The sequence below is a fragment of the Prionailurus bengalensis genome, chromosome C2 (assembly GCF_016509475.1).
Source record: "Prionailurus bengalensis isolate Pbe53 chromosome C2, Fcat_Pben_1.1_paternal_pri, whole genome shotgun sequence".
Taxonomy (NCBI): Eukaryota; Metazoa; Chordata; class Mammalia; order Carnivora; family Felidae; genus Prionailurus; species Prionailurus bengalensis.
Genome location: NC_057350.1, coordinates 81,486,710 through 81,510,163, shown reverse-complemented (window position 1 = coordinate 81,510,163; position 23,454 = coordinate 81,486,710). Strand labels below are relative to the sequence as shown.

Here is a 23,454-nt window from a genome sequence, read left to right as displayed (position 1 = left end):
TGCTGCAGGAGGGACTTCGTGATTGGTGGAGAGTCCGAGGAGGCGGGCGGGGGGAATTCCTATACCTCGGGTGCCCTCGCTTGGCATCGTTTCGCCCCGACCTCCTTTTTACGTAGATTTCTACGACTCGCCGCTACCGGGCCTGAGCGGATTCCTGCGGCGGCGCGATCCTCTGACGTTTTCTCCTCTAATAGGCCCTGAGCTGCGGCTGCAATTCGGAAGCCTAACTGGCCGCCCGCGCCTCCTCGGAGGTGAAGTGTACTGCGCTGATTGGCTGCGAGGCGCCGGCCGCGTGTGATGTCCCGAGCAGCGATTGGCTCTCGCCTGCTAGGGGCTTCTCTCCCGGGGACTCGGGACTCCCGGGAAGTGGACTGGTAGGGGAGGGGGCGAGCTAGCTGTAGCTCCGGACCGAGGAGGAGACCCCGGTGTGAGGCGGCCTCTCAGCGCCGGGTGGGCTGGTGAGCCGACTCGGCGGCGGCGGAGTCCGTAAGGAACGCGTGGGCTAGGGACCGGCACAGAGGCCGGCACAGAGAAACCATGGCCCCGCAGAACCTGGGCACCTTCTGCCTGTTGCTGCTGTACCTCCTCGGGGCCGTGATCGCCGGGTGAGGAACAGGCACCCGCGGGCACGGGGCCCGTGAGTCGGTCAGTCTTGGCTGGGGTAGAGGGAGCGTTGCCAGACTGAGGGAGTGGAGAGGGGCGTTGCTGAGGTGAGGCGGTGGGGGCAGAAGAATGGCTGGTGTGGGCCAGGCCAGCGGGCTGGAGAGGAGAGCAGTGGGTGGCTCGAGTGAGAGGAGCTTAGGTCCAGAGGCCCTTAGAGCTAGAGTTGCCCAGAGGAGTGGGATTTGGATGCAGTGCCAGACACACTGTGGGGGTGGGGGTACTGCTGAGCTGGATGGAAAAGGGGACCATACAGTGTTGAGCCTGCATCGAGCCATTGGAGGGGCTGACATTAAAGTGGGTGGGTTATTTTGCGAGTCTGAGTGAAGACGTGAGAACAGGTAGGAAAGCCATGCTGGGACTAGAGGAAATTGGATTGAGGGAGCAAGGCAGACGCTTTGGAGAGTTCTTGAACTTCCCAGCTTCTTGAGATAATTGAACCTAAGCTGTCATCATGCCTCACTGTCTCTCTCCATGGTACATTCTTGAGAAGCTGAATAATCTTATGAGCGGGAACAGCATTTCACCAACAGGTAGTGAGCTGGGATTCAAGACCACCCACCTCACTTACGAATTATGTGACTCTGAAGGAACCACCTAAATTCTTATCTGTAACATGAGGGTAATAAGGTTCCTCCTGTAGGAAGGGAATAGGAGCACCTGAACTCTTAAGGATCCTTCCATCCGTTTAGATCCATGATCTTACAAGCCTGGTGACCACGGGATATGATCTGCCAGGCTCATATTTTAGAATGTGGGGAAATAGTAAAGTCTTAGCTTCTAACAATTCATAAGTTTCTCTAAATGGAGAAGGTGCTACTTAACAAAGCTTTAAAATTGAAAGTGCTTGTTATTTCTTAAAAGTTTTTTCCCCCGTGCACATCTGCTTAAACTTTGTTGTCTTCTTTATCTTGTGAAACATTTCAAATTTCTTAAAAATTAACTTCTTCTAGGTAATGCTTGTTTTTCTTAGTATATTTTTGTTAGTACTTAATTAAAGCAACACATACCCTAAGATATTTAAACAAATGTCTATATGACTACTGTTAATTCTTTAGCTTTAAACATCAGCCTTTTATAAAGAAGTCTTTTGGGAACTGTAATATTGATGCTAAACTATGCCAGTCATCTTTTCCCTGATTTTTTCTGAGCTGTTACTTAGCCATTTTATATTATTATCATATTTATACTATTATATTGTTATTACATCACATTATTATTTTTGTATTATTCTAAGTGAGACGCATTCTTTAAACAGCTCTTTTGTTATTAATTTTAATGAACCTTTTGATTTAGTCCTTGTCTCAAGAGATGTCAGATGTTTGCAGATTTTTGGGAGGAGGCTAATGCATCTAACTTTCATGGAATCCCTTGGGAGTGACCATTTTACAAACTTCTACATGAAATGATTAAATGACTTTCCTAAAGTGGGACTAAGAGCTTATGGAATAATTTTCTCAGTGTGGTGGCTTATATCACCTGGCACCCCAATGCATTTTATCCCCACTACGTTTTAAAATCACCATTGCTGCTACATTAGCGTGTCCATTGTGAACAACTTTCCCATCACCTTTGTTGAGAAATGCATTTTCAGAATAACTTTCGGTGGCTCAAGTGACTCTGCCAAAAGGAGTAGGTGTTTGTGAGCATGTTTATTCATTTCATTCAGTGTGTGTATATATATATATATATATACACACACATATACATATATATGTACATACATATGTATATACAGTGTGTGTGTGTGTGTGTGTGTATATATATATATATGTATATGTATATATATGTCTTCTATGGGCTACAGTCCCTGCCCTGAAAGTTTATTATACTCTGTTGTATCCATTGGCCCTTCTTGCAAAGATTCCTTTTGTAATTAATTTGGTTCAAGCATAGTCCCGTGCAAGGTGGTCAGTGGTCAGCCCTTATCTCCCACATACATATCATGCCATGTGTATATTTGTAGCTTCTGAGACTTACAGGCTCCTGTATGTGGGCTTCAGCAGCTGTCTATAATTAAGACTTGACCATGACAAACTAGTATAACTACTAACAATGACTGCAAGATTGATACTTCCGTTTTTAGCAAAAAAACACACAACTCATACATCCAAATAGATGCTATTCTTTCTTCAGGGCTCTTACTGGATTTTGGCTTAACCTCCATGTTAGCCTCTGAACTTAATTTCAGTCACTTCATGTTTAACATTTCAAACAAAGCTACTACTAGAACATTTATGCGATGTAATCTTGTAAAGGACCTTAGGAAACAGCCAGAAGTCATTTAAAGTCACTAATAGAGGGAATGAAAAAGGAGAGTTAATTTGATTATACGGTTATTGGTTGAAAGTAACACATATAACCATAAATGATAGTTTTCTTGCCTGAAGATAGTTTTAAGAGAAGTATACCACAGATGTTTTGTATAATTTCAGCAAAGTTCAAAAAGTACGTAGGCTGTCATTGTGATTGCTTCAATGTATAAGAACTCGTTACAAATTCCGAGGTTTCTCTTTGTAGTCATTCTTTTTTTGTGCATCATGTGTATATCTTCATTTTCCTACCTCTTCACTCATTCACAGACCTAATGTAAAGAAAAAATTTCACTTTGAAAAATGTAATGTATGCTTCTTTAATGAAGTACCCTTTCCCTCTCCCTACTCCCCAGGCGAGATTTCTATAAGATCTTGGGGGTGCCTCGCAGTGCATCTATAAAAGACATTAAAAAGGCCTACAGGAAACTGGCTCTACAGCTTCACCCTGACCGGAACCCCGATGATCCTCGAGCTCAGGAGAAATTCCAGGATCTAGGTGCTGCTTATGAGGTGAGTCAGTAAAAAGGATGAAATAGGAATGAAACCTACAGTTACAGAAAAGACAGTGTAACACAGAGTAGCACTCCTTTCTTTCAGGTCACTTCTTTTTCAAAATAGACAATGGGTAAACATAAAATCAGTGTTTGCTGTTATATTGTACATTAGCGTTAGCATGCTGCCATTTTCTGACTTTTTCTCCAACAGTATTTGTTTTATTAAGGAGGGTAATGTTGAAAAAGATGAAAGAATGATTGATAGATTCATGAGTAGACTGATCCTCAGTCAATCAGTTTGAGAGCTAGAGCCAGAAATAGAATCAAAATCTGAATGAAGATTGCAAATCCACATGCCCACATGGACCAGACACACAGCGTGCAGGGCGGTTATAAGATAAAACATGACCGTGGCTACTCTGCCTCCATATTGGGATTCCCTATTAAGGGAACGATGAGGACTGTGACAAACTAAAGCCCTCTTGCCCCCTTTCAAGGGAAGCTGTTTTTCAACCCCAGCCAGTTTTTGCCATGTACAAATGGAAACATGGTGTTGCCATTTAAAAAAAAACATGGTGTTTTTATTTTAAATTAAATGAGAAGTCATTTAATTTTTCAGGAGAAGTGCTAATCCAGATTTGTATGTACTTCTTTTGGAACATTTTTGTAACTAATTTGATTTAAAAATTTCTTTTTTGTGCCGATCAAACAAAACACAGCTACAGTTTGCAATTTGCAAACTAATCTAGAGAGGAAGACACTTTCAATATCATCTCGTTTAATCTACACTAGGTCACCATAAAATATAGAGCTGGGCATATTCTTATTTACATTTTCTTTTTTTCATTTTTAATAACACTGAAGAATATTTGTTGAATGCTTAATAAATTATATACTATTTGAAAAACTTATACACAGATTCTTTCAACACTATGGTGAAAAAATCTTATAAATAAGTTCTGATAATCTTTTGTCTATTTAAATTAGGAATTAGCTGTTTTTCTTTTTCTTTTTTTTTTTTAATGTTTTTATTTATTTTTGAGACAGAGAGAGACAGAGCATGAGCAGGGGAGGGGCAGAGAGAGAGGGAGACACAGAATCCAAAGCAGGCTCCAGGTTCTGAGCTGTCAGCACAGAGCCTGACACACTCTGGGGCTCGAACTCACGGACTGTGAGATCATGACCTGAGCTGAAGTCGGAGGCTTAACTGACTGAGCCACCTAGGTGCCCCAGGAGTTAGCTGTTTTTCTTTTTTTTTTTTTTTCTTTTTTTTTTTTCAACGTTTATTTATTTTTGGGACAGAGAGAGACAGAGCCTGAACGGGGGAGGGGCAGAGAGAGAGGGAGACACAGAATCGGAAACAGGCTCCAGGCTCTGAGCCATCAGCCCAGAGCCCGACGTGGGGCTCGAACTCACGGACCGCGAGATCGTGACCTGGCTGAAGTCGGACGCTTAACCAACTGCGCCACCCAGGCTCCCCTAGTTAGCTGTTTTTCATGTGCTGCAATTCACCTTTCCTCTAGAAATAGATTAAGAGATCAGGGTAGGGAGGGGTTCCAGGTTTAATGAGGTATAGTTGACAAAACTGTAAGATGTTTAAAGTGTATGTCATGATGATTTGATATATGTATATATTGTGAAAGGATTCTGCCCATGTAACTAACACGTCTGGCACCTCACTTGTCTCTTTTTATGGTGAGAACATTGAAATTCTGCTGTCTTGGCAGATTTCAGTTATACATTCCAGTGTCGTCATGCTAGTCACCATTGCTGTTTTCTAGAAGGACACAGAAAAAAATAAACTCTGGAAGTTATGGAGCTAAAACTTTTGAATTCAAGTTAAATCCCTGGATAGTGAGAAGGCTGGAAACAAATCTGAAAAATACTTTAGTAGTCAGAAAAACCCAAAAGGAAGAGATCCCAAGGCCTAAGTTAAAGAATCCACTGACCTGAAACAGTGACTTATACCTAGGGGAAACCTAGGCCTAATGGGGTCCCCCTTTTCCTGTTGATACCTTCAGGGATCCTATAGGACCAAAATTCCTAACCTGGAACCCACAAATAAACTTGAGAGCGTTGGTGGATCCTCTTAAATTAGGCAGAACATTTTGTTTCTTGCTGATAATATAGATTCCATATTTTTCACTGTATTTCCCATGAATATTCCCATTGTTTGCTAAGAACCCAATAGTCCAAAATATTTTTTAGGGAAGCTGCTGCTAAGAATTTACCATGTTCTTTCAAGTCTACCATATTCTTTAGCTATGACCTAGGCAGGCTGTACATAAATCATTCATGAGATTGAAGATTATTTAACTCTAAGAACCTTTCTAGTCACTAGGTCTAATTTTCTTTTTTCTTTATATCATTCATTTGATTGCCTTTGGTCGGTAGATAAATTAGTGTTCACGAATCAAAATCCCAGTTAAGTTGAAGAGTATTTTGTGAATAGAAATTTGTCTTCTCTACGGAACTGGGGTTACTGTTGGCATTTTAATTAGTTGAGACTCTAGGTTGGTTGGCCAGTCAACTAAGAACCTTTCTTTCTTTTGAAATTAAAATAGCTTCTAAGACCATGGAATAAAATTGCATTCCTGAGAAGACAACTGAGGAAGAAGTGAATTACAATAGATAACTTTAAGGGCAGTTTTTTGAGGAGGGTTATTACAGAGACCTCTGCTGTCCGTAAAGAGGCTGACTTTAAAATAGTTTTTGTTTGGGGGTTTTGAAATGGTGTTTCTTTTAGACCCGTGTGTGGTATTCATTTCTTTGCAAGACCAGACCACAGTAGACTTGAAAGTAAAAATATTGAAACTGCAGATCACATGATGATAAGAATTTTGAGGTTTTGTGTTGTTGTTGTTTTTAAGTGAATTCTGCCCATTTCTACTTCCCTGAAGTAGCTTTTTTTTTTTTCCCCCTTTTGAGGATATTTACCAAATATTCCTTTCCATGTGGTCTATCATAATGCTTTTAGTCAAGTACTCTGGTCACTTTTGGACTAACCCATTTGTCTTTCCTTTTAAGAGTGCTTTCTCTTGGGGCACCTGGGTAGCTCAGTCAGCTCAGGTCATGATCTCACAGTTCATGAGTTTGAGCCCCACATCAGGCTGTGTGCTGACAGCTCAGAGCCTGGAGCCTGCTTCAGATTCTGTGTGTGTGTCTCTCTCTCTCTGCCCTTCCCGTGCTCACGCTCTCTCTCTCTCTCTCTTTCTCTCTCTCTCTCTCTCTCTCTCTCTCAAAAATAAACATTAAGGGGCGCCTGGGTGGCTCAGTCAGTTAAGCGGCCAACTTTGGCTCAGGTCATGATCTCACGGTCCGTGAGTTCGAGCCCCGCGTCGGGCTCTGTGCTGACAGCTCAGAGCCTGGAGCCTGTTTCAGATTCTGTGTCTCCCTCTCTCTGACCCTCCCCCGTTCATGCTCTGTCTCTGTCTCAAAAATAAATAAATGTTAAAAAAAAAAAAATTAAAAAATAAACATTAAAAAAAAGAAAAAAGAATGTTCTCTCTTATATACGCAATTTCTTTTAACATTTAAGATAAATTTAGAAAGATAAAATATTTTAGTGGCTCCTTATACATCATTCAGCCCTGAGCCAGAAGTGTGTCCTGTTTATATATGCTAGTCAGGTCTTCCCTTTCTTTTGCTGAGTCAGCAAGCCCCATCTACTTCCAACCTCTTTTCCTGAGCCAGTGCAAGTATGGGTTTGAAATAACCCTTCAATCTGCTGTCTAAACAGAAGTTTTAAAATGACAAAGAAGGGGCGCCTGGGTGGCGCAGTCAGTTAAGCGTCCAACTTCAGCCAGGTCACAATCTCGCGGTCAGTGAGTTCGAGCCCCGCGTCGGGCTCTGGGCTGATGGCTCAGAGCCTGGAGCATGTTTCCGATTCTGTGTCTCCCTCTCTCTCTGCCCCTCCCCCGTTCATGCTCTGTCTCTCTGTCCCAAAAAATAAATAAACATTGAAAAAAAAAATTTTTTTTAAATAAAATGACAAAGAAGGTATAAAGTTATTTAACTGTCAAAATTATATGTGTGCAAATACTTCAGATTTCTCTAAATAGATGGGAAGCTTTTTCTATCTCTCTCTTTTTTGGGGGGGGGGGGCATGTTGAAAGCAAATTTGAAAAAGTATGGAAGCTTATTTAGTTTTTATATTCTTCAAATGGGTCCAATCTTTTCAAGCTGTGAAATTGACCTTGAGCAGTCTTCATAGAGCAGTGTTTTGTTTTGTTTTTTACTTTCTGTAATTCAAACTCAGAAGATTACAAACTTAAACATACACATGTCAGAGAGCATTCTTCCACAAATGGATTTCTAGATACTGCCCAAAATAGAAAAGGGAATGTGAAAATAGAGCAGGATAGACCCTTCTGAAGGGCCATTTGATTCCTTGACTTGTCAGTCTCCTAATGTGTATAACATGGAGGGGTGTATATGATATGGACATGTAGGACTGAGCAGAGTTTCATGCTGTCCTGATTTACTGCTTCTATCACTAATGGCAATCTGTCATAGTCCCATCCTAATTTATGGTTCAGAGAGCTACTGCCTCATACAGGTTAACTGCACGAGCACAAGAATCACACTGAATGGGAAGTAACCCTGAGGAATTCATCTCCCCTCTTTCCTGTTGCTGCCCTCACCTTCATAGCCACATTGCTTATCTCATATGGTTTTTATGTGACTAGGCGAATTTCGATAAATTAAAGACATGAGTTGAGCAATGTAGAAGTTCCAAAATGAACAGTGCATCAAAGAATTTAGTCTGCCAAAGAAAATATAAACATGCCTTAATACAGAGTGGAAACTGCATTCCACAAAAAGCTTAGACCCAGTATCAGAGTTTAAAAAAAAACAGGAATGTACCTTCATCACATCTTGCCAACACCTGATCTTTTCCTCCACTGGCTTTTGTCCCCCAGGTTCTGTCAGACAGTGAGAAAAGGAAACAATATGATACTTATGGTGAAGAGGGATTAAAAGATGGGCATCAGAGCTCCCATGGAGACATTTTTTCACAGTAAGTAATTTGCCCATCTGCAAAGTATTAGTGTCTGAGAATGGATCATGCGGTCATTGTTAAAGATGTATCCCTGTTGCCTGCTTCAGAAGCTTTTGATGAAGAGTACAGCTCAACTGATTCTTGACCACAAGGTCAATCCTTCCTGTAGGTCAATATTCCTGTAGGAATATACTTTTCTGTTTTCATAAAGCTCTAGAAAATACAGGTTCCTGTCCAGCCAACTGAATCAGTCAAGTCACCCTTGACAATGTTGGGGGCACTGTATGTTGTCCCCTCGCTGTCTTAGAATCTGCAGACCATTAATGAACGAAATTATTTCTTATGAGCAGAGAGAGCGAGAGATTTCTATTCCCATACCCAGAACTGCCTCTTTTTCATCCTATCAACAGGAGAGACAACTACAATAATTGGCATTGGTGGAAGGAATTAGAGTAGAGGCTTTTTGTCTTCTGTCGCATGTGGCTTTCCAGGAGTGCTGAATGGCTGGGATAATAAACACCTTTCCCTCCCACTCTTTGAACCCCTCTTTGTTGAGCATTTGAATTTTTGTGTGCCCTGATGATGCCATATAAGATCTTAATCTGGGGTTTCAAATCAAGGTATAAACAAAAAGATGTTTGAGTATGCTTTTCTATGGGGAGAGGGTTTATTGCTTTCTTTAGATTCTTAAAGGGTTTTGTGAACCCTTTCCCAAAGAAGGTAAGAATCACTGTTGCACACAATAGTCTCTCCCATCTAGTATTTGGGGGTGACAGTAGATTTTTCAGGACTTGTGTGGGTAATGTGGTTTGGAAATCCTTCTCTTCCCCAGGATTGATTTGGTTGTTTTAGCCTACTAGGAAGTGTCCGTTCCCTTGACAATTAGAAGTGATACCTAGGGATGCCAGAAAGAGAGAAAACGCCATCTGTACCACCACCCCCCCTCCTCAATCCTCCCTCTCTGTTTTTGTTGAAGTTTCAGGGAATCTATTCACCAAGATTGGTTGGTGGGTGGGAAGTAGTTATCTAGCTGGCATCACTGTGCCAACATCTGAGGCTTCTTAACATCAAAAATTAACATTAAGATTAGAACACCTGCACATTTGAAGATCATTGTATTAATTCAAAGTGATGCTTTTGTTACTTATAAAAACTGATTTTGATCTTGTAGAGATCAGAACGTCCTTTTTCTTAAGGTCCAGAATTGTACTAAGTCTGATGCTTTTTTAGTTTATTTAATTATGTACCCAAGAGTTTTGTACAGAACAGTAGCTTCTTTAATTAAAGCTAGTTTCTAAAAATTACACAAAGTGAACATTACAAGTGTTCAAAATTACCATTTGAGTCAGTATTACATGAGTTTATACGTACTAGGCCCTTTCTCAATAAGTCTATTATATCTCGATATTCCTTGATATTAAAACAGATTAGTAGGTCATTGATTATGCCCAACTTTGAATTCATGGATGCACTGTATGCACCGCACCATATGTCTGGACAATATGTATTAAAAAGTAAAATTTTTCTGTGGGATATGGCAATACAGTTGTGTATGATGTATGACAAAAAATTGTGTGTGATGTATGACTCCAGTATATTAAAAATGTCAGTTTTTATACAATATTATGTTGATAGGACACAATATTGTATCAATGCGAAGAAAAATAATTGCAAGACATGAACTCTGATTTCTTTTCCTGATGATTTTTACACTTATCCACAGCTTCTTTGGAGATTTTGGTTTCATGTTTGGAGGAACCCCTCGTCAGCAAGACAGAAATATTCCAAGAGGAAGTGATATTATTGTAGATTTGGAAGTTACTTTGGAAGAAGTATATGCGGGAAATTTTGTGGAAGTAAGTTCCAACAACATAGCTATTCATATTAATTCCCAGAATTGTTCTTTTGACTAAAAGCAGGAAATCTCTGGGTACCTGCTCTGTCTTTCAGGGGTGGGGAGAGTGACCAGATGCACAGAATTGAGTTCATCATAATCCCAGGTTCATAATCCCATTGTTTCATGAGCTCCTCACCCAGCCCAAGAACTAAATACAGCAAGACCATGTCCGTCTACCTCCACGTACTTCCCTATTCCATCCCCCTGCCTCCCCTTCAGAGGGAGCTCCTGTCCTGTGTTCTGTCTTTATTGTTCCCTTGGCACTCCTGTTTGTTTGTTGTGTTACATGTACATGAATACCTGAGTAAGATATTGTTGTATTTTTATTGCTTTTGACTTCGTGTATGGTAGGATGCTATTTTTACAGTCTTTGGAACTGGCTTTTTTCACTCTAGTGTCATCAAGATTGCTGCCTGTTGTTGCTGTAACATGTAATTCTGCTGAGTAGAATTTTATTGTGACCACATTGTATCAGTAGGCACGTAGGTTATTTCCAGTTTTTTTTTCCACTTCCCAATAGTGCTTTTGTGAACATTCTTATACACACATCCAGGTACATGGGAGCAAGAATTTTCTTGGGTGCATATATGTGAGCGTGGAATTGCTGGGTAATATGTACCAACGTTCATTCGTACAAGATAATTCCGTATTGTTTTCTCAATTGATTAGTACCAGCACTTCCGCCAGCCAGTTATAAGAGATCCTGTAGATCACCACCTCTCTGAAACCGTGAATTGTTAGGCTTCTCAATATTTGCCTGTCAAATGGGTAAAAATGCTACCTCATTACGCTCTTGATTTGCATGTTCTCAGCTAATTAGGATAAACACTTTCATATGTTTGGTCTTTGTTGGCCATATGTGATAAAAATATAGCCTATCAGTTTGTAACTGGTGTGTTCATTATATCGAAGATTTGTTTAAATGAACAGAGGTAATTGATTTTAATGTGGCCAAATTTATCAGTGTTTTATGGTGAGTTTTTGTGTCTTGTGTAAGAAATTCTTCTCTGCCCTAAAATCAGAAAACGATTCACATAATATTTTCTACTAAAACTTCGGGATCTTTTAATTTGAGGTTATCTTTTTTTAGTCTTGGAAAGTTTATCTCCGTGTTTTCGGATATATAATCCTCTTTGTTGGCATTTCTGCCTCTATCTCCTAATTTTCTTATAAATATAAATATATAAGTGTATATATATATCATATGTACATATATAATAAATATATATATATATTTAATTCTGCTTCTTTAGCCTCCCCTGCTTTCTTCTAGAAGAGTGCCTTATTTGGGACTTCCAGCTCATTACTTCAGTCTTTAGCTATACCCATCCTAATAGTATCCCATTGCTGTGTTTTTATTTCAACTCGTATTTTTATACATAATATCTCTACTGGATTCTTACATTATTTCTTATTCTATTCCACTTTGCTGATGACTTCCCTTATCTCCTTAAATATTACCATGCTTATTTTAAATTCTTGGTCTGTCTTCTCTAATACATTTGCTTAAAATACATGTTTTATCCAGTTTGTTGTCTTTTCTGGGGGGTGGGAGGTGGAGGGCATGTAGTCAGACCGCTCAGGTGTCTAGATGGTTTTTTGACCTTTGAGCTCACACTCCCTCCGCCATGGGGATCAGCAACTTTCTTGCCCTGGGAGGGCATCTTGGGGCGAGCCCTTGCCTCGTGGTTCTAACTGTGTTTTATTTGTTTTCTGGGAGGGCTTTTTTCGGTCTTGTTTGCTGTCTGGGGTCTGTCAGTTTTGGAGGAGAGGGGGTCACCCAAACTCGTCCCAAGGCCGTTCAGGAGCAAGACGACAGCAGAAAAGTCAACTGCTTTTCCCTGACACCTTCTCAGTGCCCCCTCTAGCCACCGCTGCCCCGAGATGCAGCCACCACACTGCACATATACCGGTTCACGTACAGCCTTCTGTCTCTGAAGTTTTCTCACAAATTGTGTGTTATGATTATTGTTTCCTGGAATCGACGTCTTACAGTGTTTCCAGGATTTGGGAGGAGCCAGCTGGTAGCCCACGTATATGTACCAGCTCGACAAGAAGCATTTTCTTTAGTTGTGGCTTCTGCTCTGAAGAGTTGAAAAAAGAGGACTGGACAATTACAGAGGATGCAGCTGTCTCGTCATACTGTTGTTCAGGCTGAAGGGTGAGAGAAAGGGCAGTGAAAGTATTTGGGCCGTCTCTCCTTCAAAAGCAAGCTGGGTTGTTGGGTTGGGAGAAAAGAGGTGAGCCTCATTAACCCCCATGTTCCCTGCAGACCTGTTGTCTGCAGACATCACCGATATATACTGTGTACATCACTCTTTGCAGTTAGTGTGTCCCGAAACAAAAATCTATGTTGGTGACCTTGCTATTTAAACGACTCTGTGGAAAATTCTTTTTCTGGGAAAAATTACCTTGAGAGAGAACATAGTAGTTAAAAGCATGGACTCTGGAGCTAGACTGCCTGGTTTCGAACACTAGCTCTGCCATGTGCTAGTTATGTGACTTTGGTTGTGTTCCTGAACCTTTCTGTGCTTTCATTCCCTCCCCTGTACAACGGAGACAGTAACACTACCCGCCTCATGAGCTGGTTGTGAGGACTGGATGAGTTCATACATGTAAAAGCATTGCTTGCCTTGTAGTATGTGCTATAAAGTGTCTGCTCTAATTACTGTTACTGTTGTCATTTATTCTGCTGACCTGGGCTTTCATATATTTGTAGGCTTTAAGGAATTTTTCTCCCAAACATTTGTGTCATCCTGCTGCCTGAGCACATGCCTTGTGATTCAACGTTTGGCTAACTAAACAGGCAAACACAGGAATACGTTTCTTCACATGTACTGCTTCCCACATACCTTGAGCGATCGGCGTGTTTGATTGCAAGCAACTACAAAGAGATGATTATTGTGCCCCTTACATATTCAGTGTCTGAATTGAGATAACAGTGGGAAACAGCCCTGGATTGAGTTGCCTGAAACAAGGAAGTGTTTTCATTGGGTTTATCGTAGATAATGGTATGGTGGCAGCTAATATCAGCTTTTGAAGGCTGTGGTTGTTCTTCAGGCTGTGGTTTTGCTTTGCACGGCTCAGATTTCTTCAAGGATAGCAATTCTGTGAACTCCTTTAACTCAGCGGTGTTTTCTTGTGGCTCGGAAATGCCCATATCATACACGTTATTTTCTGGCCCTCTTCTGACTCCCCTCTCTCTTCTCCAGCTTCAGAATTTGAATCACTTAAGCATCCGTTTGCTTCATTCCTGAGGGGGGTCTGATTTGTAAGTCCACAGAGACTTCTGTTGGGTCAGGTCTCCCTGAGGGGTAGCTTGCCAGAGAAGAGGAAGTTCTGGCATGGGCGTGTGTGCAGCCCTGATCAGTTGAGGAAACCAGAGGCTTTTTTACAGAGAGAGAAGCTGACATTGTTTATGTGTTTCTAGGTAGTTAGAAACAAACCTGTGGCAAGGCAGGCTCCTGGCAAACGAAAATGCAACTGCCGGCAAGAGATGCGGACTACCCAGCTGGGCCCGGGGCGCTTCCAAATGACTCAAGAGGTGGTCTGTGATGAATGCCCTAATGTCAAGTAAGTGGAGCGCTTTCTTTGTTCCACCAAGAGACACTCGAATCATGTCATTTGTCTGATAAAATGCTAATGGTCTAGATCTAGATTTTCCCCTATCTTTCCATACCCTTCTTTCACACGCTCTCAAGTTCTACCAGAGGATGGAACAAAGACATGTCCATTTTTATATTTTCCAAAAGTATTTCTTCTAAATATTGCCTTCTGTGTTTCTGAACTAATAAGCAGTACCCTTTATTTCTGAATATCCTCCTCAAATGTTAGTGTTTCATTTTTCCCACTCAGAATATTAGAGCAGTCCTATATGTCTAGCTAACATTTCAGATTAGAGAAAGACTCTTTCCTGATTATGTTAGGAACACAACTATTTAATTAAACAGTATGATATATATATATATCCTGGGATCCTGGGATCAGGAAAAATATCTGATAGGACAAACTTTGCTGCTGATTCCTGATAAACATGACCATGTGGTTCCAGGTGCCCTTTATGTGAGTGTGAGTAGTTTACTCTGTTATTGATCACATGGCTCAGAGTAATCAGTCTGCTGCAGGTTTCTTCGGAGGCAAGTTACAAGATTATGTAAGGTAGAGTAGCTTTGCCCTAGCTTTTGGCAAATAGAAGATATAAAAGGATCTCAGATGGCTTTGTCAACTAGAGGTACAGAACAGTCTTCCAAGAAACGACTCTGATAGAACAGAAAAAAAATTAATTATGTGTATCTGGGGTTTGGTTTGTATTTTCATTTTTTTTCTTTCTAAACTCTCTTTGTCTCAGACTAGTGAATGAAGAACGAACGCTGGAGGTAGAAATAGAACCTGGGGTGAGAGATGGCATGGAGTATCCCTTTATTGGGGAAGGTGAGATGTTGATATTGATGTTTTACTGTCCTCACTTTCTATTCCCTGGGTGCTTGTGAATGCCTCCCACCCCCACCTCACACCCTATCCTAATGGCCACATAGTAAATGCACGTATCATGTCCCACAGTCTTTTGTCCGGTTTAAACCTCTCAGGACCTTCGTGGTTTTCCACGTTAAGCCATAGCATTACAGTTTATCTTTTGAATATAATGGCCAAAAGTTACCACTTAGTAACTTTTTATCTAGTAGCCTAAGTTATATCAAAATTTAAGGTGTCCAGGGGTGCTGGGTGGCTCAGTTGGTTGAGCGTCCCAACTCTTGATTTCAACTCAGATCGTGATCTTAACAGTTTGTGAGACTGAGCCCCCACATTGGGCTTTGCACTGACAGCTTGGAACCTGCTTGGGATTCTCTCTCTCCCTCTCTCTGCCTCCCCTGCTTGTGCTCTCTCTCCCCATATAAATAAATAAACTTAAAAAAATCTGTTTAATAAATAAAGAAATAAATAAATTAGAGTGTCCAGACCTTAATGGATTAATTTTAACTCAGCAATGAAAGATGTATAGCTCTATTTGGCATTGATAAGATACTCTCAGACCTCCCCTTGAGGTTAAATTTAAAACTCCAAAAAAAAAAAAAAAAAAAAAAAAAGAAGCTTTAAGACTTCAGGTTCAAGAAATCAATGAATCTTTCTTTGTTTAGGAAACAGGTCAAGTTGTTTATTGCCGTGCCTGAGACACAGGTGATCTTTACTAATAATCCGAAACTTGATATAACCAGTTAGAGATACTGCTTTCATGGGTAGATTTGGTAGGCAACACCCAAGGTAATGGATTTAAAAAATTCTCTCAACTGCGGATAGATTTGCAGTGTTCAACTTGTGTGACTTACAACATGCCATCATCTCTTCTGATTAGGTGAGCCTCATGTGGATGGAGAGCCAGGAGACCTGCGGTTCCGAATCAAAGTTGTCAAGTACGTGATCTGATTTTGGAGTCCCTCTCTTTAGCCCCTGCTTTTCAGATGAGTTAGATTAGAGAATCTGGATAGCCACCAGGACATGGCTAGACTTTTTACTCTGTTTCATGCACTTAATTGCCTTAATGATCATTTGTAACTCTACAACAATACTAAAAATTAGGGGTTGGGGCCTAGGATTGAGCCATTATATATTTACTCACGACCTACAAATCCAAAAGATGTTGGGAGGAAAGAACTGATAAAACAAGTAAGGAGTTGTAAAAGAGAGGCAAATACAAGTGGTATTCAAGGAGACCTGAGATTTCGACTGAGGAAGCATGGCACCATACAAGATTGTAGGACTCTACATAGAAAGAACCTTCTATTACATGATATTCAGTTTTTCTTCAGCATGAAGTGCCGCTTATACAAGAATTTTGCCTGGGACTCAGGCTTTCTTGTTTATTATTTCTCTCTTGTTACCACTTTGTTTTTGTTTTTTGATGAAGGATTAATATCTTTATTTTTTTTTTTAATTTAAGTTTTAGTTAACATACAGTGCAATATTGGTTTCAGGAGTAGAATACAGTGATTCATCACTTATATACAACACCCAGTGCTCATCCCAGCAAGTGCCCCCCTTAATGCCCATCACCCATGTAGCCCATCTCCCACCCAGCTCCCTCCATCGACCCCCAGTTTGTTCTCTATCATTAAGAATCTCTTGTGGTTTGTTTCCTTCTCTTCTCCTTTTTCCCTCCTTCCCATATGTTCATCTGTTTTGTTTCTTAAATTCTACACATGAGTGAAGTCATATGGTATTTGTCTTTCTCTGATTAACTTACTTCGCTTAGCATACTACATTCTGGCTCCATCCACATCATTGCAAATGGCAAGATTTCATTCTTTTTGGTGGCTGAGTAATATTTGATTGTGTGTGTGTGTGTGTGTGTGTGTATTGGAAGGCAACTGAGCACACCTTCTGCCAGGACCTACTAAAGGAAAGAAAAACCTGTGGGAAAGTGTGTGACCTGTGAAGTGGTGTATTGTCACAGTAGTTTATTTGAACTTGAGACCATTGTAAGCATGACCCCAACCTACCACCCTATTTTTACATACCCAAGTTCTAATAACTCTCAAATCCAGGGTTTTATTCAAACTCTGTTGAGGCATTTTACTAACTTCGTTCCCTTTTTGGTCTGTGAGACACTTTAGAATTTTCTAACGGAGTTTACTGTTATTTAAAAATTTCAAGTTCTTCTTTTCCACAAATGCCACCAGCAGATTATAATTTTGTCAACAACACTATCGCCTTTTAATGCCACCAGACTTAGATCTGCATCATTCATGGTATAAGTTTTACTCTTACAGTATAATTACCATCTCTCTCTTAAAATGAGATCAGGTTAGCAAATGATATAACAGCTTTGTTGTTGTTGTTCTTGTTGTTTTTTCAAGACAAAGGCAAGCTTCCCTAAGCTTGAATTTATAGTTATTAAAAAAGAAAATAAATTTTTAAAAAAAGACACAAAAAAATAATATTGTAGGCAATAAAAAATTATTTTAAACAAAACAAACAAAAATACACAGACACACATACATACACACACACACACACACATACCTTCTTTATTCATCAGTTGATGGACATTTGGGCTCTCTCCATAGTTTGGCTATTGCCAAAGATAGTGCTGCTTTAAACATTGGGAGCATGTACCCCTTCGAATCTGTGTTTTTGTATCCTTTGGTTAAATACCTAATAGTGCAATTGCTGAATCTTAGGGTAGTTCTATTTTTAGTTTGTTTTTTTTTTAATATGAAATTTGTGGTCAAATTGGTTTCCATACAACACCCAGTGCTCATTCTAACAGGTGCCCTCCTCAATACCCATCACCCACCCTTCCCTTCCTCCCACCCCCCATCAACCGTCAGTTTGTTCTCAGTTTTTAAGAGTTTCTTATGGTTTGGCTTCCTCCCTCTCTAACTTTTTTTTTTTTCTTCTTCCCCTCCCCCATGGTTTCTCAGGATCCACATAAGAGTGAAAACAATGCTATTGCTGGGTCATAGGGTAGATCTATTTTTAATTTTTTGAGGAACCTCCACACTGTTTTCCAGAGCGGCTGCACCAGTTTGCATTCCCACCAACAGTGCAAGAGGGTTCCCATTTCTCTGCATCCTCTCCAGCATCATCTCCTGATTTGTTCATTTTAGCCACTCTGACTGGTGTGAGGTGGTATCTGAGTGTGGTTTTGATTTGTATTTCCCTGATGAGGAGTGACGTTGAGCATCTTTTCATGTGCCTGTTGGCCATCTGGATGTCTTCTTTTTTAACGTTTATTTATTTTTGAGACAGAGACAGAGCTTTAACGGGGGAGGGTCAGAGACAGAGGGAGACACAGAATCTGAAACAGGCTCCGGGCTCTGAGCTGTCAGCACAGAGCCCAACGCGGGGCTCAAACTCACAGACTGCAGGATCATGACCTGAGCCGAAGTCGGACGCTTAACCGACTGAGCCACCCAGGCACCCCTGGATGTCTTCTTTAGAGAAGTGTCTGTTCATGTTTTCTGCCCATTTCTTCACTGGATTATTTGTTTTTTGGGTGTGGAGTTTGGTGAGTTCTTTATAGATTCTGGATACTAGCCCTTTGTCTGATATGTCATTTGCAAATATCTTATCCCATCCCATTGGTTGCCTTTTGGTTTTGTCGATTGTTTCCTTTGCAGTGCAGAAGCTTTTTAGCTTCATGAGGTCCCAATAGTTCATTTTTGCTTTTAATTCCCTTGCCTTTGGAGATGTATCAAGTAAGAAATTGCTGCGGCTGAGGTCAGAGAGGTTTTTTCCTGCTTTCTCCTCTAGAGTTTTGATGGTTTCCTGTCTCACATTCAGGTCCTTTATCCATTTTGAGTTTATTTTTGTGAATGGTGTAAGAAAGTGGTCTAGTTTCATTCTTCTGCATGTTGCTGTCCGGTTCTCCCAGCACCATTTGTTAAAGAGACTGTCTTTTTTCCATTGGATATTCTTTCCTGCTTTGTCAAAGATTAGTTGGCCATCCTTTTTGTGGGTCCAATTCTGGAGTCTCTATTCTATTCCACTGGTCTATGTGTCTGTTTTTGTGCCAATACCATGCTGTCTTGATGATTACAGCTTTGTAGTAGAGGCTAAAGTCTGGGATTGTGATGCCTCCTGCTTTGGTCGTCTTCTTCAATTTTACTTTAGCTATTTGGGGGTCTTTTGTGGTTCCATACAAATTTTAGGATTGCTTGTTCTAGCTTCGAGAAGAATGCTGGTGTAATTTTGATTGGGATTGCATTGACTGTGTAGATAGCTTTGGGTAGTATTGACATTTTAACAATATTTATTCTTCCAATCCATGAGCACGGAATGTTTTTCCATTTCTTTATATCTTCTTCAATTTCCTTCATAAGCTTTCTATAGTTTTCAGCCTACAGATCTTTTACATCTTTGGTTAGGTTTATTCCTAGGTATTTTATGATTCTTGGTGCAAGTGTGAAAAGGATCAGTTTCTTTATTTGTCTTTCTGTTGCTTCATTATTAGCATATAAGAATGCAACTGATTTCTGTACATTGATTTTGTATCCCGCGACTTTGCTGAATTCATGTATCAGTTCTAGCAGACTTTTGGTGGAGTCTGTCAGGTTTTCCATGTATAATATCATGTCATCTGCAAAGAGTGAAAGCTTGACTTCATCTTTGCCAATTTTGATGCCTTTGATTTCCTTTTGTTGTCTGATTGCTGATGCTAGAACTTCCAACACTATGTTAAACAACAGCGGTGAGCGTGGACATCCCTGTCGTGTTCCTGACCTCAGGGGGAAAGATCTCAGTATTTCCCCATTGAGGATGATATTAGCTGTGGGCTTTTCATAAATGGCTTTTATGATGTTTGAGTATGTTCCTTCTATCCCAACTTTCTTGAGGGTTTTTGTTAAGAAAGATGCTGAATTTTATCAAATGCTTTTTCTGCATCGATTGACAGGATCATATGGTTCTTTTCTTTTATTAATGTGATGTATCACATTGATTGATTTGCAAATGTTGAACCAGCCCTGCAGCCCAGGAATGAATTCCACTTGATCATAGTGAATAATTCTTTTCATATGCTGTTGAATTCGATTTGCTAGTATCTTATTGAGAATTTTTACATCCATATTCATCAGGGATATTGGCCTGTAGTTCTTTTTTTTTTTTTGCTGGGTTTCTGTCTGGTTTGGGAATCAAAGTAATGCTGGCTTCATAGAATGAGTCTGGAAGTTTTCCTTCCCTTTCTATGTTTTGGAACAGCTTGAGAAGGATAGGTATTATCTCTGCTCTAAATGTCTGGTAGAATTCCCCAGGAAAGCTGTCTGGTCCTGGACTCTTATTTGTTGGGAGATTTTTGATAACTGATTTAATTTATTTGCTGGTTATGGGTCTGTTCAGTTTTCTACTTCTTCCTGTTTGAGTTTTGGAAGTGTGTGGGTGCTTAGGAATTTGTCCATTTTTTCCAGGTTGTCCAGTTTGTTGGCATATAATTTTTTATAGTATTCCCTGATAATTGCTTATATTTCTGAGGGATTGGTTGCAATAATTCCATTTTCATTCATGAATGTGGTAATTGCAGGGGATTTTAATACTCCACTTACAGCAATGGATAGATCATCTAGACAAAGAATCAATAAAGAAATAAGGGCCCTGAATGATACATTGGATCAGATGGACTTGACAGATATATTTAGAACTCTGCATCCCAAAGCAACAGAATATACTTTCTTCTCAAGTACACACGGAACATTTTCCAAGATAGATCACATACTAGGTCACAAAACAGCCCTTCCTAAGTATAAAAGAATTAAGATCATACCATGCACACTTTCAGACCACAATGCTATAAAACTTGAAATCAACCACAGGAAAAAATCTGGAAAACCTCCAAAAGCATGGAGGTTAAAGAACACCCTACTAAAGAATGAATGGGTCAACCAGGCAATTAGAGAAGAAATTAAAAAATATATGGAAACAAATGAAAATACAACAATCCAAATGCTTTGGGATGCAGCAAAGGCAGTCCTGAGAGGAAAATACATTGCAATCCAGGCCTACCTCAAGAAACAAGAAAAATCCCAAATACAAAACCTAACAGCACACCTAAAGGAACTAGAAGCAGAACAGCAAAGACACCCCAAACCCAGCAGAAGAAGAGAAATAATAAAGATCAGAGCAGAAATAAACAATACAGAATCTAAAAAAATCTGTAGAGCAGATCAATGAAACCAAGAGTTGGTTTTTTGCAAAAATAAACAAAATTGATAAACCTCTAGCCAGGCTTATTTTTAGTTTCTTGAGGAGCCTCCATACTGTTTTCCAGAGCAGCTGCACCGGTTTTTATTCCCACCAACAATAGAAGAGTTTCTCCGCATCTTCACCAACACCTGGTGTTTCTTGTATTGTTAATTTTAGCCATTCTGACAGGTGTGAGGTGGTATCTCATCGTGGTTTTGATTTGTATTTCCCTGATGATGAGTGATATTGAGCATCTTTTCATGTGTCTGTTAGCCATCTGGATGTCTCCTTTGGAAAAGTGTCTGTTCATGTCTTCTGCCCATTTAATTCACTGGGTTGTTTATGTCTTGAGTGTTGAGTCTGATAGGTTTTGATCTGATAGATCTTCATCAGATAAGTCATTTGCAAATACAGTAAAACCTTGTTCTGGAAACATACTTGTAATCCAGAGCACTTGTATATCAAAGCGAATTTTCTGTAGTCTAATTACTCGTAGTTTTACTTATGTGCTTTGCCTTCTGATGTTTCTAAGCTCCTTAAACATAGGGTATAATAAATTTTACACAACTTTATATTTTTCAGTTAATACTATCCACAGAGGAATGTCTAGTAAATGCCTGTTGTTTCAAAGAGTGGTATTCATCCTTTCCCAAGATTTTTCTAAAAACCCTTTGAATGTTTTCCAAAGATGGAAGTCTTTTATTTTTGCCTTGTTCTGTTTTTAGGCACCCAATATTTGAAAGGAGAGGAGATGATTTATATACAAACGTGACAATCTCACTAGTCGAGTCTCTGGTGGGCTTTGATATGGATATTACTCACTTGGATGGCCACAAGGTAAACAGACCAGTTTCCTGCTTCCTCCATGTGGATGGTTTTGAGATTATGTGTTTGGTTTTTCTTTTTATTTGGAAAACCTATTTCTTTGGCTTTCAATCCCCTGATGATGGTTCCCTGACCCTTTATCCTTGCTGCTGTGCTGAGCTGTGACATGAACTCTGGGCACCAGTGCTCACTAGAAGCCGTGTGTCGTACTTCAAAAGTACCCATCCTACTCCAGCCCATTCCCTTTTGCTTTCTAGGTACATATTTCCCGGGATAAGATCACCAGACCAGGGGCCAAGCTATGGAAGAAAGGAGAAGGGCTCCCCAACTTTGACAACAACAACATTAAGGGCTCTTTGATAATCACTTTCGATGTAGATTTTCCAAAAGAACAGTTAACAGAGGAAGCAAGAGAAGGTGAGCAGTCTAATGAGAGAGAGAGTACGTGCGTATATGTGGTATATGAGTATGAGAACAGCAGTTAAAAAGGGGCAATAAAAACAAAACCCTCCAGTGACATCACGCATCAACCACTAACCCTACTGCAGACAGAACTAGGAATTGGACTTGACTTTCTGTAAAAGACATATTCAAAATTCTTCTGTCACTGTGTTAAAAAAAAAAGGCTGGGTGTGCTGGGCTTTAAAACTTGGGGTGTCTGGACCAAACTGTAGAGGGAAAGGTGAGGTATACATTAGAAGGGCTAGGGGCCTTAGGATGGTGTCTGCGATGGCTGATGAGGGAAGGGCCCAGTTGGTGTGTCCTAAATAATAAGAGGAAAGAGAACGGTGGAAGAGGTCAAAACTGAAAAGAAGACAAAGAGGAGGGAATGGAAGACAACTGAAGAGCTTTCTTTCCATTTTGATGGCCTCTTCTCACTTCTCATTTGGTAGGGTTTTGTGGGATTATGTGTGGTATGTGTGCTTAAGCACCAGAAAGTCATGAGGGGCTGTCTTGGACCTACATGTGCGTGTGGGGGGTGAAGGGTATCCACATGCAATGAACTTGAACAGTTCAGATCCGTTGTTGTCCTGTGGCCTTTTGTGAGCCTCTGCGTGAAACATGTTCTTCGAACTCTACAGAAGTGACATTTTTGTTGATGGAATCATTTGTTCCTTCTTTCTTCAGGTATCAAACAGCTACTGAAACAAGGATCAGTGCAGAAGGTATACAATGGACTGCAAGGATATTAAGAGTGAATAAAATTGGACTTTGTTTAACATAAGTGAATCAGCGATATTTATTATCAACAGGGGTTTTTGTGTGTGTGTGTGTTTTTGTTCTTATTTTCAATATGCAAGTTTGGCTTAATTTTTTTCTCCTGATGATTGTCATGAAATGAGCAAGAGGGTTTAAGAATTTGTCCATTTGTATTCAGAAAAGAATGACCAGCAAAAGGTTTAATAATACCTCTCCCTATGGGGATTAATGTCTGGTGCTGCTGGCTGAGTTTCAAGAATTAAAGCTGCAAGAGGACTCCAGGAGCAAAAGAAACACAATATAAAGGGTTGGAGTTCATTGTTAGCTGTTTCATTCAAAATGCCAACTGGAGAAGTCTGTTTTTAAATACATTTTGTTGCTATTTTT

General features: G+C 40.1%; 1 protein-coding gene across 1 annotated transcript; it reads left to right on the top strand.

The window, feature by feature from the left end:
* Window positions 1–199: 199 nt before the first annotated feature.
* Window positions 200–23,454, top strand: DNAJB11 (DnaJ heat shock protein family (Hsp40) member B11). Its single transcript, XM_043594658.1, has 10 exons — window positions 200–605; window positions 3,329–3,485; window positions 8,392–8,489; window positions 10,195–10,327; window positions 13,799–13,941; window positions 14,717–14,799; window positions 15,719–15,776; window positions 21,768–21,879; window positions 22,125–22,284; window positions 22,996–23,454. Exons 1-10 carry the CDS (start codon window positions 538–540, stop codon window positions 23,058–23,060), a joined length of 1,077 nt encoding a protein of 358 aa, XP_043450593.1. The 5' UTR covers window positions 200–537; the 3' UTR covers window positions 23,061–23,454.